The sequence below is a fragment of the Pundamilia nyererei genome, unplaced genomic scaffold, assembly GCF_000239375.1.
Source record: "Pundamilia nyererei isolate P.nyererei 1_Seehausen unplaced genomic scaffold, PunNye1.0 scaffold00056, whole genome shotgun sequence".
Taxonomy (NCBI): Eukaryota; Metazoa; Chordata; class Actinopteri; order Cichliformes; family Cichlidae; genus Pundamilia; species Pundamilia nyererei.
Window position 1 is genome coordinate 2,055,582 of NW_005187457.1, and position 18,097 is coordinate 2,073,678.

The following is an 18,097-nucleotide window of genomic DNA, read 5'->3' on the forward strand; positions in this document are numbered from 1 at the left end:
GGCAGCTCATTTTTTTGTTGAGAAGAAAAAAGTGCATGCGCTCCTGTTGTCCCCCCCCCCCCTTTTCCCCCCAATTTAAATTTTTATCTCTGATTGTATTATAATCAGTCATTAAACATTAAAGCAGTTAATTATTATTTGTATTTGTTGCTCTATTATAACAATAATGAGGAGAGCTTTACAGTATATGAAGAATAACTTCAAAGCTTTTTAAAATTTTATCTGTGTTCATAGTGCTAAAAAAGAGCATTTTTACATGGTGACTTGAGGTTTTAGGAAACACGAACACAAATCCAGGCTAAAGTGCGGCGATGTGAGCACACGTGCGGTGATTGTGTGTGCGAGACAACACGCTTTTGATTCGCCACTTCTCTGTCACGTGACCCCACATCCGCTCCGTGACTGTTGCTGTTTGGCAGCTATGACAACGAACTTTGAAAGTTAGATGAATGGCCTCGGTGAAGAAGAAGTTTTCCTCCTCTATAGGGTATCAACATTGTCTGAAATGCACGGTGTACTTGGACATTCAGGCAGTAAGTGCGTCTTTATGCTGCTGCTTTGGTACGAAATTCAAAATGTGACCTGATGCCGTAGCTTATTAACGTTTGCTAGCTAGCGAGCTTACGTCCTCTTTCAGCAAACCTTCCGTTACGGTTCCCTAAACAGTTAGCTTACCAGTTAGCTTACCAGCCTAACCCTAACTGATACACCAGGGTTATCCTGACATGTCTCATTAACTTACTAATTCCTCCTTGTCGTTACCAGTAACGTTAATACTGATGCTGCCGTAATTATTCTAATTGAGTCACTGCAATTAGTGCAAACAGTTAGAGATGATACGAAAGGCATGAACGTAGCATTGGTTCTTTCACGTATTAATATTTATGTCTGAGTCACTTCAGTATTAATCTGTTTATACATAAACCATTAATAGAAATATTGATGTCCACTAATGACCCCGAGGTTCTGCTGTAAAAGTTGATTGTAGTGGTTTGATGTCCATTAGGTGTTTTTAAGTAACTAAAAGTAATTCGTCTTTTCATAATTTATCTGTGTACGATAAGCGTCATTTCCTGTTTCAGTAAACTTTGGGTTGACCTTAAAGCCCACTTTATGCGTGAGGATGATTTCCGTCCCGTTTATTGCTTCAAGTTCATAAAAGTCAACACAACTGACTGTCACAAAAGTAGGTGTCAATATGAAATACTTACCATAGAATACGAAATTGGGAAAATGAAACGGAAGGTTTACAAGACAAGAGGCCGAGATGGAGGTTGCAGAGTTGAAGATGCTAAAAGATCTTCACGACGAGGGACAGCATTAGAAATGAGTACATCAGAGGGACAGCTAGTGTTGGACGATGTAGAGACAGAGTTAGAGAGTCGAGGCTGAGATGGTCTGGACATATGGAGTGGCGCAATAGTGGCTATAATGGACAAAGTATGTTGAATATGAAGCTGCCAGGCAGCGGGAAAAGGGGAAAAGACCACAAAGAGGAGGAGAATTAAAGGAGGACATGCAGAGGGTTGGTGTGACAGAGAAGGATGCTGCAGATAGGGTGAGATGGAGGCAGATGATCTGTTGTGGCGACCCCGAAACGAAATAAGCTGTAGAAGAAGATATGATAGGATATAGGCCGAACCTTGAACCTGCATAGTTTCTGTGTATCTATTAAGTTAGATATAGCAAAATTTGACACTGTTTTCCACATTGTTCCACAAAAACATTTTCTTTGACCTTAAATTGCCAAGATTGTGTTACCCTAACAGCAGTAACAGTAGGAAGTCTTGATGTGAGGGATTGCACATGGATTGCGTATTTTAGTAATTGTTTATTAACTGCTGTTGTCTTTGGGATATTTGCTTCTCTTGCTTCTAATGTGCTTCTCTTGATGAATGCACTCTTCCAAACATGTTTGAAAACCATAATAAACGAACACAGTAGAATTTGTGCCCTGTTATACTGTTCATAACCAGGTCACATGCCCGGGAGTGCTACTGTCTAAGAAGTATGATATCTACCTCCGTGTCTGCATCATGGGCCAGTACAGGAAGACTGCCTGTGTGCCTCCGGACTTCCCTTTGCTTTTCCAGCACAAAATGGTTTTTGTCAAGGTGAGAATAAAGCAATTTATTATAGAAATAAAGGACGGCTCCTTGATTTTGGCACAAGATTTCCATCTGCCTGTGGGAATTTTAGACTTGGCAATAAAAGTGTACATATGATCATTAAAGTAAAAGGAAATCCAGACAGACATAGATTTACCCTACATTAGTTATAGTGTACATTAACAAAAATATGAAAACATACAGTATTAAAGCCTTATCATACAGTTTTTGCTCTTAAGACTGTCAGAATCATCTTATCTTATCTTATCTTTGCATTAAATCTTAATAAAGTTTGTGCTGAGATAAATTTGCGTTTTTAATGCACAGCTTAACCTGTGATAATTAACACATGCGGGTGACATGGGCGGAGTACATAAGTTCTTATTGCTAAGTGGTTTTCACACATTAACTCCAAGGATGGAAAGCAGGACGGCATACAAAATTTGTCCTTGCTCACATGTAGCATACACCTGTTTACCTGCTCTTATCTTTGCTCTGCCACCACACAATGTGTTTTATTTTTTATTTTTTTTGTCAAGGTCAGGGTAAAGCTATTTGCTACAGAAATAAAGGACGCCTCCCTGTGTGAGACACGGGATTTCCATCTGTCTGTGGCTGTTTTGTTTAGACAGGATGCAGGAATTCTAGTGGCTTTATGTCTATATAAGCTTTACTTTTATCTACATTTGATTCATCTTAAGAGGTGTCCATAAGTGTTTTAGGTGCTTTTTAAAAAAAAACAAAAAACTTTTTTCTTAATAAAATTGTTACCTATATGTTTAAGCCTTTTGTTCTTTCTTATGTGGGCCAGCATTCATCCATAGTTAGTATTCAGGTGGTGAAGGATTATGAGCCCACTGTGCCTAATAACCAGCAACCCTCCAGTATGAACATTAGTGTCCTAACTCTTAGTGAGAGGGACCTTGTTTTCCCTGGGGAGACTGGTACGCTTAGATACTGGCCTGTCCGCCAGATCTTGTTATAAGTATTGATTTGCTTTGTCTGTACTCTTTGTGTTTTCCCAGATATTCCCCGGCGTTGTTGACCCTGCTGATGTAGCTGACCTCCTCGAAGGTAAACGGCCTACTGGGATTTGCTTCCTCATCTCTTAGTCCCGAATCCTATCCTATGAAAGCTTATTGGCTATTAGCTGAGATACCGATCATTAGCTCACAGTCTGTTTATACTTTCCTTCCTTCCTCTTAGCTGACACAACATCTTTTGAGCTGATTCAGTTGGTGCCTCCAGGTATGCTTTCTGATGATACCAAATGGGCCTCTTAAGTCCCCACTGTATCCAGTCATTACACTGCAAAACAGGATATTTAACTTGGACTGTGTGTGTGCATGATCCTGGGTTTTTTTTTGTGTGTGTATATGGGTTATAGAAGGTGAGGTACTTGCCACAATGGAGGAAAGCAGCAGAGATTTCCTGTATCCAGGTCCCAGGTGGAGCTCAAGAGTCGCAGAGCGAGAAATACTGATGAAAAGATCATCCTCATTTCCTGTAAGCGTTTTCTGTTTATGCCAACATCCTAACATTTATCACAATTATGTGTTAGAAAGCTCTAAAGAGGCCATATAGGTGGTTTTTTGTTTTTTTTTAAAGTTATACGTTGAGTGTGAGCATTAAGGCCCGTTTATAAGTGACTTACTGCTACTTATGCAAAAATCAAAACATAACTTTAAAAGTGTCTTTACAGCAATTTTATGATCGATCTCATATATAGTCAGTGAAAGAAAATAGTCAAAGGTTTTTTCTGTGTCGTACACTAACAAAAAAGATGTTTGAATTCTTTACATGCATGCATATATTAATCCCTCATCATACACTTTGCCCTTTTTTGTTTTCTGTTTAATGATTAAAATCATCTTAACTTTTCATTAAGTCTTCAGGACATTGAATTAGCGCTAATATGAAGCCATTTTCGCACACGCTAGCACACAACAGGATGCATTCCACAGCAAACACAGTTAGGAATACTGTGCCTGCTGTAGGGGAAGATGCAGGAAATGATGCCCTCCAGCTCACTGTAAATTTAACGGACAGTTATATGCCAGCAAATCAGAGATTCCTCAGAGTTTGGACCTGGAAACTGGCAGGTTCAGTGTCCGGTCTGACTACGTTAATCATTTGCATTCTGACATGCACCTTTGTCAGGTAATGTTTAGAAAAGTTCAGGGCTGCAGTGTATTTGTGAAAACTGCTTAATAAAAGTCAACAGCACGCCAAGTATGGACAATAAAGGTGCAAGGAAAGTAAATGCAAACACAAGAGAATCCAATTGGAGGCATCCCAAATAAATCAAAGATAAGAAATAAAGGTTGTTTAATATCCTGTCAGTGCATAAATGTACATGTCAGATAAACATAAGCCACGGACACTGGTAAGTTTCAAGTTATTTTACAGCAGGCTGGTAGTGAGCCTTTACTATTAAATACTCAAATGCCAATAAACGGGATAAATGTTCTCTTTAGGCATACAGCTTTATCTAACCTTGTTTTTCATCTTTGGTGAAGAAGCAGGAAGCAGAGTTTTTCTTCAAACAGAGTTTCACAACCCTAAAGTCTCCAAAAGAGCTTGTATGCTGTGCAAAATGTAAATAAAAACCAGGCTGCAATATTTTGGACGTGATTTAGACACAATTCTGTGGTGGAAATCGCTGTGTGGGCCTGAGAAAACTTTAAAAGAGCACAGTTTGTCACCATATCAACAAATGCAAATGCAAAAAATCCACCATGCAAAGAAAAAAACAGATGCAAACGAGATCCAGGAACGCTGCTGCTGCATCTGGGTTCGAGCTCGTTTAAGATGGACTGAGGTTAAATTTAAAAAGCATCTCACGGTCTGATGAATAAAAATGTAAAATTCCTTTTGCAAACGTGGACGCTGTGACCTCTGAGCTTGAAAAGAGAGGACGTCTTTCTTTTTTTTTGTGGACATGTGTGAAGTTTGTTACATAACATCCATTCTTAAATTTTCAAGTAGTAGTCAAAGTCAAGGATTTAAACTTTAGTCTCTCACTGAAGTTCGAAATGTTCCATTTGGCATGTATATTTCATGCCTGTGAAGGGTCCTGATAGTAATTTCAAATAGCACAATACTGAATTAGTTAAAGGAAGGAGGATATTCCTGTCAACATAATCCACGTGTCACAAAGACCGCACGCCGCGTTCACCACGGGATCCAGTTTGAGTGGCACCAATATTGCTCGTGTCATTCATTGTTGCTCACTCTAAGTGAGTCTCCTCCTAATCTCAGTGGCTCTCGCGTCGGTGCACTTGACAGGCAGCTACACCACCAAGATAACCAGTTCAAAAGAACTGTCTTGTCTTAAACTGAAGTATTGTCTTCAGAAAAGATGGCATTTTCCTCGTGCAGCTGTTGACTGTCTTTGCTATACAGACATGAAAAAGGAGCTGAGAACTTCCTGTCTTTTCAGTCATTTTTCATCTTTTTTCTTCTGTTTTTTTTTATTTTTGCTCCCCCCCCCCTTTCCTTTTTATATCATCCAAGTCTTCTCTATACCTCTTTCCTGCCATACTTCATCTCTCCATGTCTGCGGGTTGCTTTTCTATCCCCCCCTTGTCCTCCAAGGCACTAACTGGCAATATTTAAATGTCTTTAAACACCTCCCCCCCCTCACCATTGCTTTTATGTGTTTGTGTTTGAGGTCCTACATAGCAATTTAGATGTCTCTCTCCAAATGCCGTATTATTTAAACATCACTGGAGCCTTTCTCTTCTGTGAGATTTGTTTTTCTCAACCCAGGCGCAGATTGAAGATTTGCAGTTGTAAATTGGTGTTCCAGGCAGCTCTGTTATTTGTCTTTTTGTCTTCATCTCCCTGTAAAAACCCCTGTGTTTCGTCTATTGTCCCTCTCCCTCTAGGGAATCTCCCCTAAAGTAGTGTTTTCCACGACATCAGTCATAGAAGACAGTGATGGGAGAGACAACCGGACAGCCTCACCTGTAAGCGTCTTTTTATTTATTACATCTTTGAGGTGTTTGCAAACCCGCAGTCGCACACTGTGTGTCCAGTTTTAAATTAATTGTACTTTTGCTGCGTGCTCGGCATCGCCGTGCCAGCGTTGACCACAACTCGAACAGCGAACATTGATCTGTGGAGGGCTCTAATAGGAGGTATCGCTTGCCGCCACATACGACCGTTTCCACTATACATATCCAACTTCTATTGTTGCCATGGCTACTGCATTTATCCATCCATACTGGCAGTGTTTCAAGGGTATCTGTTCTCTGAATGTAATTACAGGGAGGCAGATTGGTGATGCTGATAATGAGGCTTGTCTCACATGTCCGAGTGCAGGGAGTTAGAACAGAATCAGCCGGTTAGGTTTGTTTTTGGGTTTTTTTACTGTAATCATGCAGATGATGGGTCACCTATAAATCTTCTTTGTGGATTTTTAAGGTTTACTGTGCTTAGGTCGGTGCAATGACATTTTAAAATCTTTTTTCCCCTGTTAATCATCAAAAAAGGAAACTAGGAATGAAGTTTGCCACGGTTTTCTCATCTTAACTTTACAGCGGTTTGATTTCTTTGCATGTGGGGATTCGATGGGTTGTTACTGACATCTGAAGAGAATTTAATATCGCTAGGACCTGGCGTCGTTGTTGATGTGTTCAGTTCTTATTTTGTTATGTAGGACAATAAGTTTTATATCGAATCATTCTAAAAACTAGTACTAGCCTTAAGCTGCAGCCACAGGTATAACAGCTGATTCGTGGTCCTGTATGATTCTGCGTACATGTGCAGAGTGTTTGCGCAGGTTATTTCAGGAGATGAACGCCGAGAGGGTGGAATAATGATGAAAAAGGTATTAGCAAAATATTTCACCAGCTTTCTAGTTACGAACATGTTATCCATCACACAGAGGCTCACATTCCTCCTCTTCCCCCCTTCCCCCCAAAAAAGAAGAAAGAAATGCTACGGTGAATTTCCCCGGTGCGGTAACCTAAGCTAAGCTATTTGTTTAAATGGGATGTCGGTGACAGTGAAGCAGATTGTCAGCGTGTTCCTCCTGGCCCCTCGGGGTGGATGTCTGGATCAGAGCACCACTGTGGCTGTCAGACAGTAGAATTTCTCCATTTTCTCTCTCCTAATGGCTCTTCAGCATCTAGGCAGCTCCCTGACTACCTGCCCACCCAGCTGACAAATCATGTCTTGTTCTAACAGAGATCTGGAAAAATTGACTTTCAAAAAAATCTCTAAAAGTGTTCTGATGAATACGCTTTTTGTGTGTTTTCTCATGCTGTGTCCTGAATCCTCTTTAAACAGTAAAGTCTCTTTATGACAGTATGTTTGCACTGAAGCACCGCAGCAATTTCCTAATGTTGTAAACCTGCTCAACATTTGGCAATAAAACCCTTTCTGATTCTGATTCTGATTCTAAACCCTTTTATCTGACTTACAGATGTTATGCTAATGTCAGTTTGTGACTTTGGGTCACACCAGAAAATAATTTAGCCACTTGTGCAGTTTGTGTGAGTGAAATGTTGTTAAATTTGGTACACACATGAAAGTGAGGATGAATAGCTTTTGCAGATATGTCCTATAACGTTCCAACTAGCACCATCTTCTGGTCACACTATAGTTGGTGAAACCCCCCCAAAAACCCAACTTTTTGTTTAGTTCACTTAATGTTGACATGAATTGTGCTTTTATTTAGCGCAGCATGCTGAAATGACGATTGTCAGTATTAAACCTTGCTTATTGCCAGCTTGATCGGGTTGTCACTGTTGGATTTGCAGTATGTAGTCATCTCAGCTTGATGAGTGCATTGATAATTAGCTCGATGTGTCACTGTGCAGCTTTACAAAGCCTCTTGCATGTTTTCTGTGGACTGTATCCCGAGCTTTGTTGAACTGTGTCTTTATCACACAAACCCAGATAAGACTTCTCCACTCAGCCGGCCACAGGAAAAAAAAAAGATTCGCTCTCGGTGACCATCCACCAGTGAAGACGAAGAAGAAAAAGGAGAAAAGAGGAGCCAAAGGAAGTCAGAGATGGTGGGGGATTAGAGGACGAGGGCATACTTGTCTTAATTCTGTTAAATCCGATCATTCTCAAATGGCACCAGCCACAATGAGGATTTATTCATCATTCGGTTTCTCTTAAAAATAGTTTTAATGTTGTGTGATTTCCCTAATTAGCATTTAGATTATCTTTGTTTTACAGCCAGGTAGTGCCTCTTTATCATATTAGACTGGAGATGGCCATCAAATGCAATTAACATTTTATCTTAACTTATTTATCCCCGGCTGGCATTACCTGCAGGAAGTGGGATATTGCATGGGAGAATGATGTTAGTGGCCATTAGAGTTATTGAAGTAATTCTGCAGAGGTTGTCTCCATGGCAGTGCTGACTGCGAGAGCTGTTGTTGTAACACTTAAGCTGAATGATTTAGCTAATGGTTTAATGGTTTTGTCCAGGGAGAGCAAGTCTGTGTCAAGAGTGAGAGCAGCTGCCTTAATGGCTAAAATGGCCGATGCGTCTGCAAAGGAACAAACTGTGCGGTTTGCAGAGAAACCGCTCAAATCCTGTGTGTCTCCTTAAAATTCAAATGTGAAGCTAGTTCAAAATGTTACAGCAGCATAACATTTTTTTCCTCTCTCATGTTCTGTCACTTCACCCCAGTTTGGCTGTGTTTCTCCAGCGAGGCCATCCTTAACCCTTTCCAGACGGAGTTCAGCAAAAAAGCCTACCAGCGGGCATTTTTCCAAAGCAGATGGTGGGAAGTGTGTCTCTTTGAAAAGTGGGAAGGACAAGCTGAGTGTTGATGCTAAAATTACAAACTCTGCACCGTCATCAACATCCAGGCAATCCCCGCCAGGCCGCAGTCCTCCAAAAAACAAGAAGGGAAAAAAATGCGCCCTATCCGGAGTTTCTGCCGAGCGCGGCTACCAGCAGCCCACCGTTTCCTCAAGGACGCGAGCCCTGTCTCCTTACACCCACCGAAGGATGTGCCAGCTGTCCGAGGATGCCAGGCAGAGGCTCAGCCACCTCCAGCTGGGGCCTCACTACTTTAGGAAAGAAACCGAGAGCCCGACGCCCTTCTTGGTTTGTAGCATTAAGGGAAGAAAAAAAACAACAACTTAGCATAATGGTTCATTTAATGCCAAAAATACACATGCTCAGTGCAGAGGGGTTATAAGATTAATGGATTCCTCTGCTGATGTAGTTCAAACCTCAGTGGGAGCGCCCCAAAATTTTGCTTAATCTAGTGAGCGGATTAAGTGGAGGGCATATTAAGAGAGCATCTTAATCTTTTTACCTGAGCCGTTAATGGATTTTGACGTCACGTACAGGTTTCACTGTGTATGCGTGTAATATGGCCTATTATCCTCACCGAGGGGCTCGAGCACACTTTTAATAGCGCGCGTCCTGCATTTAGGCCGGGACGCTTTTATTTGTTAACACTTTAATTATTGCCGTATCGCTGCTGTTGGAGGTTTTCGCATGAAAGGGAGTGATTTTTGTGATCGCGCAGCCTTAGGGAGTGCGTGCGATCGATGGACAAGAACAACACAGCCTTTAGTCCTCCGCCCCTCCCTCCTGCTGCTCCCCTCTGTTATTTCTGCTTCTTCATTTACATCAAATCTAATCCTTAAAGAAATTATTAGGTGCTGCGTTTGTTTTTGTCACACACATGAATGGAATTAACTAGAATACAATGGGCGTTTTATTAAGGACAGGAGCGTGCTTTTGCGCCTCTGAATTTCCTGGGGGAATCTCCTTTCGACAATTAACTCTGGTAATTGAGAGTCAAGCTGCAATTAACAAATAGATACCTAATGAAGTAGCCCCATTAGCCCCATGGTGAATGCATTATCAGTGCACATTTCAGAGCCTCAGCTCCTGGGTTGTGTGCAAAGGGAAGCTCAGCCCTACAAAGAATCAGATGTGTTTTTCTGCGTACGTAGGTTTTTCTTTTGGATTTTTATTCAGAGAATGACTAGGAGATAACAGTGGGAAGAAACAAGTGATTGTGGTTAATGTACACTGATGTTTATTTCATTTATCCGCTGTGACAGGAGAGACGCGTCTGGATTTGTTGTGCAAAGTGTTGCGGTTAAGGTTTTAAAAAGGGGTAAAAACTCCCCAAAGTCCTCATTGTTCACTGGCGTTGTTTTACTGCACATGCAAAGTAAGTTAATTACGTTGTATAAAAGGAAATGAGCTTTTATTGTTGTTTGGTGCCAGGTTTCTCACTGCAGCGACGTCTCTGAGATGGGAACGTTTTCCTCCTGTGCACTAAATACTAGCGTTCATCGGCGCTCCGTGAGCTTCTCGGCTGACCCCACAGGTAAACCTTCTAAACACATAAACTCAGACCATGTATTGTAACACATTCATAGCTATCACATAGTGTATTTGCTGCAGGGTTTGTTTGTTTTCAAGCGTTTTTGGACAAAGCCCTGAGTGTGCTGAGTGCTTTGTCCAAATGCAGCCATCTGGATTTGGTCTCATAAAAAATGTGTTTACTTTCTTTTTTGGTCTGATGCCTTTAATAACATCCGAACGATAACATCGTGTAACAGTCTTGCAGATTGATTTCTGCTTTGGTTTGTTGAGCTCGTTAGGGGATATCAGTAAGTATGACGATCACTGATCAAATGCTCCCAGAATTCTTATTTCCTTCAGTCCTTTCAAATGAAAGCTACTACAAGTAGACACAGATGTAAATGCTCATCAGGCCCAACATTAAATCCTGCTGCCCAAACAGCTTTTACCTGTCGGGTTATGAACACAGCACCTCTTGAAGTGTCCCAGTGGGGTTAGGGTTGTTATTCAGGTCTGCATATTATGACCGGGCCTGTGCCACTGCATCCCGTGGGAGTGATTGGTATTTCTGGAGTTTCGATGCCATCACTCTGAGTCACATTCCTCTTGCTCTTCCTGGCCAGCTTTTGTGTAATGGTGGGGCCATAAACAGTGTAAGTAATGGATGTAGCTTCTGATCCTGAAAAATGAAGCCATCATCATGGTTCCACCCATCTTTTTCATAAATAAGTGGGATCCAAAATCCTGCCGAGGGTGGCCGTTGCCACCTGGACTCCAGTTATTTTGTCCGTGTTACAGTAGCACCCATATGAATGCTCGGACTCAACGTTTCCCAACATTGCATATGAGCAAAGCTATTCTCTTCAGCTTCAGTGGTTTGATTTGATTGGCTCGTGTGTGCATATGCCTGTTTGTACAGCTGTTCTGTGCTGGGAAGCGGTGCTTCTTATTTAAAGGAAATACTGTAGGCTTACTCCGAATTGTATATTTTCCTAAAAACTTGCCTTTTCCTTTTAGATTCTTCTCTGCTTGGGAGTTACAGGCCAAGAACAGCGACAGTAAGTCCAATTATAATATCAGTAACTGTAAAATACAATGAGTCAGGAATACTTCTGGTGCTACAGGACATCAGCGCAACACTGTTCTGTAGTCTTCTCATTCTGCAGGTTAGGTTTGGCGGTCCAGCGGGCTCTGATTTTAGTCATTTTATGAGTATCAGCGACAGATAAACACATTTTATTTATATTTTATTTATATTTAATATTCATTGTTTATACATATAAATTAGCCCTGTTGTTCATACTTTTGACACTGTGGTCAATTTCAAATCTAAACAATCATCATAGAAATGATATCGATGAAGTTGTCAGCCTGTAAAGTGGTCTGATTTTTAGATTTGAATAAAAAATGATCAATAAATAATGTAGATTTAATTCCTGAGGTGTGCGGTTTGAATTCCTTGGTTGGGAAATGTTTCAGAACACGCGCTTAAGGTTTGGTCACCAATAGCTTCTAAAAATGGCCTGTATTTGTATAGCGCCTTACTAGTCCTTAAGGACTCCAAAGTGCTTTACACTACATTCAGTCATCCACACACACATTGGTGATGGCAGCTACATTGTAGCCACAGCTGCCTGGGGCGCACTGACAGAGGCGAGGCTGCCGGACACTGGAGCCGGGGCTCGAACCGGGCAACCTTCCAATTACAAGACGAACTGCCAACTCTTGAGCCACGATCGCCCTCTAAACCCTTTTGCCCTCTGAAATCTTCTAGGTGGAATCGGGATTTGTGAGGGAGGACTCTCCTCCAAAGACTCCATCCCGACATGAACCCCAAATTAAAGGCCTGCTTAGAAGTTCTGCCTCAGCTCCCTCCAACCTGACTGTACAAAACTCCAGAAATCCTTTGAGTCGCAGCAGCCATTCCCTCAGAGAAAGGTAATCCTCTTTTCTTAAAAATATTTAAAATGACTGGATGTGTCAAAATTAAAACCATTTATTCCTCATTTTAAAATAATCTAATGGCCAGAGAACAACAAAATCTGATGTAATTTCTCATCATTATTTTCTGGACAAACTGAAGGCAGGTGTCAGGTCTTCATTCATTACCAAAAAGTCAAATAAAACTGTATATAAGTGTAGTCTACTTTGAAGCACACAGACAGGTTAGAAAGCTTCCAGCATCACCAACCTCTGCAGTTTTTTGTTGATTCACATGCTGATGACAGAAAAAAGCAAATACGCAGTTAATGCGGTGCATGTTTGTAACCCGGCGAAGCATGAAATCTTAAGGTGTTTATCAGGAAAACACTGTGAGGATCACCTCTGAGCCCCAGAGTTAAGTTTTTCTGGCCACAAAAAACAAATCTGATTGTGTTCATACTCGAGGTACACACAGGAGTGAACATAATCCTCCTTTTTTTGTGATGTTTGCCATGAATTTATCCTGATCCATCTGTGTAAATCATTTGTTTGCTCAAAAGATCTTAAAAGCAAAACATGCACCTGTAGGAGTCTCATTACAGTGTACAGCAAATATATGGAAATCCCGTGAGATGTTAGTCATACGCTGCTGCTGCTGCTGCTGCTGGTCTGTGAGGTGTGAGTGTCTGTGTGTTTGTACACGCACATCCAATCTTTAATTTTGATCACACTCGACAGGCAGGATGAATTCCCCTCCACCTTTTAAATTACAGAAGCTGATGTCTTGTCATGTTTGTTCATTACTGAGAGAGGAGGCAGAGAGAAGGGAAAACAAAGAGGAAAATGGTATTGATTTGTGTTTCAGCTCGAGACTGATGCATTTGACCCGATGCACACTTTAATACATTCAGAGAGACCTTGTCATCGATCACAGCAGCTGCGAGTTGACAACGCCGATGGGACCGATGCTCCGTTTTGTTTGTTTGTTTGTTTCTGCTTCCCTTTTCCGTCCGCTCAGTCCATAAGTAAACAGTGGAATCAATGGACAATCTTAAACTGCAAAGTAAATTGCAGGAAATGAATGATACTTTTCCCTCAATTGGAAACGCGACAGGATTTGCTGGGTGGGAGATTAGAGTGGGCCTTTGTAGATTCCCCGCGACAGGGAGAGGGGCACGTCTTACCACGAATCTTTGATCTATAAAGAAAATGACAGATGCCAGTGGCAGCGTTTGCCCCCTAAGCCCCGGAGTCTCAGTCTATTCATGTCTCTGGATGATTTGTCCTTGATGACTTTTTGAAGCAGGTAGTGTGTTTATCTGATTACAGATGAAAAGCTTCCTTTCCGACACGAGCCGGGCCGAGACACCAGTCAGTCTGTCAGTCATCACCCCTCCGCCACCGACAAATGAACGTGGATGAGAGGCGATGCCGGAATTTATTTTTGTTAGTGGGATCTCCAGTTTCGTAACTGTCCGCGGTCAACGCGCAGACACATTTACACTGGGCCGATGGAGTCCGTTTATGCCGCCAGTTTAACGCGTAGCTGGTCGAGGCCCCACAAAAATGTAAATGCGGAGGAATGAAAGTCAAAATGAGGGTTTAGGTGGAGTTTTAAATGTTGTTTATGAAGGTTATGCACTACCAGGGTGTTGGCCCTGTCAGCCACTTGTCTTACCTTGGGTTACAGCACAGACTAGTGGACAAAAGAAGGTCTTGTAAGGAGAACAGTGTTTTTGTTAATGTATTTATTAATGAAGAGTCTGTGTTGATCACACACACACAATGTTAATTAAGGATTTATTAGAATAAACATTTTTATCTTGGGGACCCTTAAAACAAAGTCTATATCTATGCTTAGCTCTGAGGAATAAACTTTGAGGGTTGAAGACAAAGATCAAATTAAGACGAAGCTGTTGCAGCAATTTTTCTGTCTGTTTTTTGTTCAGTAAAGCCTGATGATAACCTGACACAACGACCAAGATACCTGTTAGTGAAAGTTTTCCATCTGCCTCTTTGTGTTCCAGACTCAGAGCCAGTCAGACCAGTCCTCCACACTGGGAGCAAATCCATAGCCGAGTCCAGAGGATTCTTCAGACTCACAAAACAAACCTGGACCAAAGAGCAAGCTTTGACCTTTAACCCTCTGATCTGACTTAGAAGAGACCAAATTATGGAAGTTGCCGTACTCAGAGTTTTAATTATTAGAGCAGTAACTGATAATGCACATATCACAGTCATATTTAAAAACAGAGGTTCTGCAGGCTACCAGTTTTGTACATACAGACACTAACACGTTAGCCTGTCACAGATATGCACATGTATCTTAATTAAGCTCCATTTCTTGTTCATTTAAATTGCAAACCTTCCCAGCACGTGCTGATTTGCTTTTGTTGGTGCAGAGGTTACATTCAAAAGCATCGAGGCACCACTTCACTCCCACCTCTCAGCTGGGCTTTTTTTTTTTTTTTAAAGAAAAAACCTGATGCTGTAACCAAAGTGAGACATCGCCTAATTTTGCTAAAGCTGTGTGTGAAATTGGCTCAGGTATAAAGAAGCTACAGTTTATGTGCGTGTGCGCGCGTAGGAAGTGACATAGTGGATGTAAGCTGCAGCTGTTAAGGGCTCATCTCTTGCAACACAAAGAAGAGACAAGACGGTAGCCAAGAGCCACTGTTGGGATCCAAGAGCTACAAGAGACTGCAGAGATTTGAGAGGGAGAGTGAGGAGGAACAAAGGTAATCCTGAATGAAAGCACAGCAGACACAGAGCTTTAGCTTTAATGAAAAAAAATTAAGGCATTCGCTTTCACAGCCTTTACACCGAAACATCTGAAGTGTGTGTAATGTTTCTGTGCTACTGACACACAGGTCGTGTGACACAGAGGTATTTTATTCTGCTGTCAGAGCGTGGAGGCTCGTTTCACCTTGAATTGGAACTACAGCAGATAACGACGCAGTTTTGGTTCTTCGGCAGCTGTTTTTGTGAGTGGTTGTTGTTGTTAACATAATGCAACATACAGCTGCACGACTTTACAGAGACTTGTAAGTGGAGGGATTTAACCATGCTAAGGTAACTTCAGGGTTAACCCTGATTTTTCAGTATTACAGGAGCAATAAGTTTAACACCAAAATTTCAGCAAAGAACATTTTGACAACCCCAAAGTTTTTGTTTCAGATCACGAGCTCTTAGAAAATTAATGAATTGCACCATGATTTTTATTTTTTTTTAATTGTTCATGCTGTGTATTTTAGTGGGACTGATTGCTGTGCAGCAAAGCATTTACACTTGAATTGATAAAACTAAAAGTTCAGATGTAAATATGAGCATGTACACCATATTTAATGAGGACTATACAAGGATGTTTTAAAATATTGTTCTTACTGAATCAACTTGTCTGGGACTGTGTGTTTTATACAGCCAGCCTCTTGATGTACACACATGTAAACAGTCTATCCGAAGTGTCATGAATGAGTGTTTAATTTCCAAAACATTAAAAATGCTTCAAAAAGCCATTTTGTATTGATGAGCTTCATTTCTAAATGAGAGAAACGCCCCTCAGAGTCACTGTTCATCACATCAAGTCTTCAGATTTACTTCTTATGGAATTTCTTCTTCTTCCTGTTCTTCTTGCCAGCTTCCTGCGCTGCTTTCTCTGCCATAACATGCTGGTACCTCTTTTTGTTTTTCCTGGGAAGAGAAGGAAAGTGTGTATTTAATGTTTGTCTTTTTGTATCCAGTAACTGTGGCTTGTAAATTCGTTTTATTTCTCTGCCGTAGCAAAGGTAAAGATCACTAAATGTACGAGTCAGACAATTCTACGCCTCAGAAGTGAAGAACTGGAACAGACACGTGTTGTAAATTATTATATGTCTGTAATTATTTGTGACGGACAGAAATATTTAGTCCTGTGTTTCATGCTTATCTTGGTAAGCGTGAATAAGAAGTCACCTCGTTCATAAAAAAGCATTTCACCTGTGAGGTTCTAACAGCTAATGGAAGCGCTACGTATTTAACTGGTAGTGTGGTTCCCCTGAAGGTGGACACTGCCCCACCCTGACATCATGTGTCATTCAGGTAGGTCAAGGTGTGAGTGGGAGTTAAATTGCCTGGGAAGGGATCTCAATACTGCGTTACACGTAGCTTAGGCCTCCACATTAGTTCAGCGATGGCTGTTCCAGGCGGATGTAAATGACCTTTGCTCTTCAACAATTCACATGCTGTCTCATGTGACTAACGACTCAGATGACGACGGGGTGGGTTAACGACTCAGGACTATCTGGAACATGACAACCTCACTAGAAGTGAAAAATTTCATCATCTGTCAGAAGCAAAGAGCCTTTTGGATGACGTGAAACATCTAGAAACTTAAAAAGAAGTCTAGTTGCCGTTAGCTCAAGTGCTTAAAACTACAGTGATGTGAATGCAGACCCACACGGACAAATCCTTTTAAATTTTACTTTTCCAACTACACCTGAGGAGGATGCACAAACTAAATGTCTACATAATAATTTGTCGACAATAATTTGTCGGCTGACATAGTGGTGGCATTGTGGTTCCTTTTATGCTCTTAACCATATATAATTTAAAGTGACTGAAAAAAATATAATTTCTGTTAATTTTTGAGAGTATTTCCAAGTCTACATGCCCAGTGGAGGTAGAGGGTGGAAGGGGAGATGTCTCATAATAAAACCACACCCACTGCAGGTGCCCACTTACTGTCTGAACTCTGCATCAGCAAGCAGCTCCTCCACAATGGTTCTCTTCCTCTCCTTCTTAGGGATACGGGAATGATAGAAGTCAGCAGCGTTGTCCACCACTGTACCAACCTGCAACACACACAGGAAAACATCACACTCAGCACACGCACTGATATTGATAGTGTAGTCCCTGAGTGCTCTGGACTATAAAAACAAAGTTAACCAACTTTTACAAAATCAATATTGATAACCACGAGTGTAAAGAACTAAGAAGCAGGAGGACAGTTCCACCGACCTGAAAGTATTTGGGAAAGCCATCTCTGTCGTTCTTCTTGTAGAACCTCTTAGGATCCAAGGATGCTCTCATCTTCAGCACTTGGAGGTCTCCTTTCAGCTCCTGAGTGATCTCCGGGGCCTTCATGTTAAACCAACCATCCCCTGTTGACTTCTCCCTCTCTGCCTGGGGAAAGAAAAGTGATGCAGACTGCTAAGAAACAACGTTTGTGATGACTACCGTTTACTCTTTTAGGTATGTGTCACAGGTGACTGCACAAATGCAGAGAATAAAACTAGAATTGACCAATCAAAGCAATTTCTTTTCAAACGTACTCTGCGTTTGAGCTTTAGGGCATGTTTGGATTCACTGTATGGCGGCACAGCATCCTTCTTTTCAAAGTCTGGTCCAATCACACTCTTCTTCATCACCTGTGGACATCAACACAAACCACAACTCTCAAAAACAACTGAACTGTCAGAACACTCCACTGCTCCAAGATAAAAAGGTCAAAGTCAGTGAGAACTGTAGAGAAACCTTTAATAGCGCCACCTCATCGCCCTTGCATAGCTTTGGAGTTCATTATTCATTCTACACCACAGATCACCTTCAAGAAGAGGGGGGAAAGAAAGAAATCAATCGCTTATTTACCTCATCTTGGATCTTCTTTTCCTTTAGTTTTTGCAGTGAACTGGAGACAGGCTTTGATTTGCTGCCATCAAAACTGATGTATAAACCCCCGAGCTCCTTCACTTTGAGGCCGGGGTCAATACGGCTGGACAACTCTTTC

At 41.4% G+C, this 18,097-nt stretch overlaps 2 protein-coding genes across 3 annotated transcripts in view; one reads left to right on the top strand and one right to left on the bottom strand.

Moving 5' to 3' along the window:
* Nucleotides 1–189: 189 nt before the first annotated feature.
* On the top strand, nucleotides 190–15,117 carry spata6 (spermatogenesis associated 6). Of its 2 annotated transcripts, XM_005734045.2 has the most exons (11): nucleotides 191–533; nucleotides 1,977–2,114; nucleotides 3,134–3,182; nucleotides 3,315–3,356; nucleotides 3,496–3,614; nucleotides 5,999–6,079; nucleotides 8,764–9,186; nucleotides 10,330–10,432; nucleotides 11,428–11,468; nucleotides 12,185–12,348; nucleotides 14,361–15,117. In XM_005734045.2, the coding sequence occupies exons 1-11, from the start codon at nucleotides 450–452 to the stop codon at nucleotides 14,473–14,475; spliced, it is 1,359 nt and encodes a 452-aa protein (XP_005734102.1). In that variant the 5' UTR covers nucleotides 191–449; the 3' UTR covers nucleotides 14,476–15,117. The 2 variants fall into 2 exon arrangements, with proteins under 2 accessions (XP_005734103.1, XP_005734102.1); XM_005734046.1 differs by lacking the exon at nucleotides 5,999–6,079 and having other exon boundaries at nucleotides 190–533.
* Nucleotides 15,118–15,556: 439 nt separating this feature from the next.
* Nucleotides 15,557–18,097, bottom strand: part of dnttip2 (deoxynucleotidyltransferase, terminal, interacting protein 2) — a 9,172-nt gene continuing 6,631 nt past the window's right edge. Inside the window, exons 3-7 of the mRNA XM_005734047.1 lie at nucleotides 17,959–18,097; nucleotides 17,643–17,738; nucleotides 17,329–17,493; nucleotides 17,053–17,162; nucleotides 15,557–16,023 (exon numbers count right to left, since the gene is read on the bottom strand). Of these exons, the coding sequence (XP_005734104.1) occupies nucleotides 15,927–16,023; nucleotides 17,053–17,162; nucleotides 17,329–17,493; nucleotides 17,643–17,738; nucleotides 17,959–18,097 (607 nt within the window). The 3' untranslated portion in view covers nucleotides 15,557–15,926. The remainder of the gene's footprint in view (nucleotides 16,024–17,052; nucleotides 17,163–17,328; nucleotides 17,494–17,642; nucleotides 17,739–17,958) is intronic.

What these genes read in the sequence shown, in the direction of transcription:
- spata6 (XM_005734045.2), top strand. Translation starts at nt 450, where the DNA reads ATGGCCTCGGTGAAGAAGAAGTTTTCCTCCTCTATAGGGTATCAACAT. An exon ending in TGTAGCTGACCTCCTCGAAG is followed by an intron (nt 3,183 to 3,314) that starts GTAAACGGCCTA and finishes CCTTCCTCTTAG; the next exon opens with CTGACACAACATCTTTTGAG. An exon ending in CTTCTCGGCTGACCCCACAG is followed by an intron (nt 10,433 to 11,427) that starts GTAAACCTTCTA and finishes TTTTCCTTTTAG; the next exon opens with ATTCTTCTCTGCTTGGGAGT.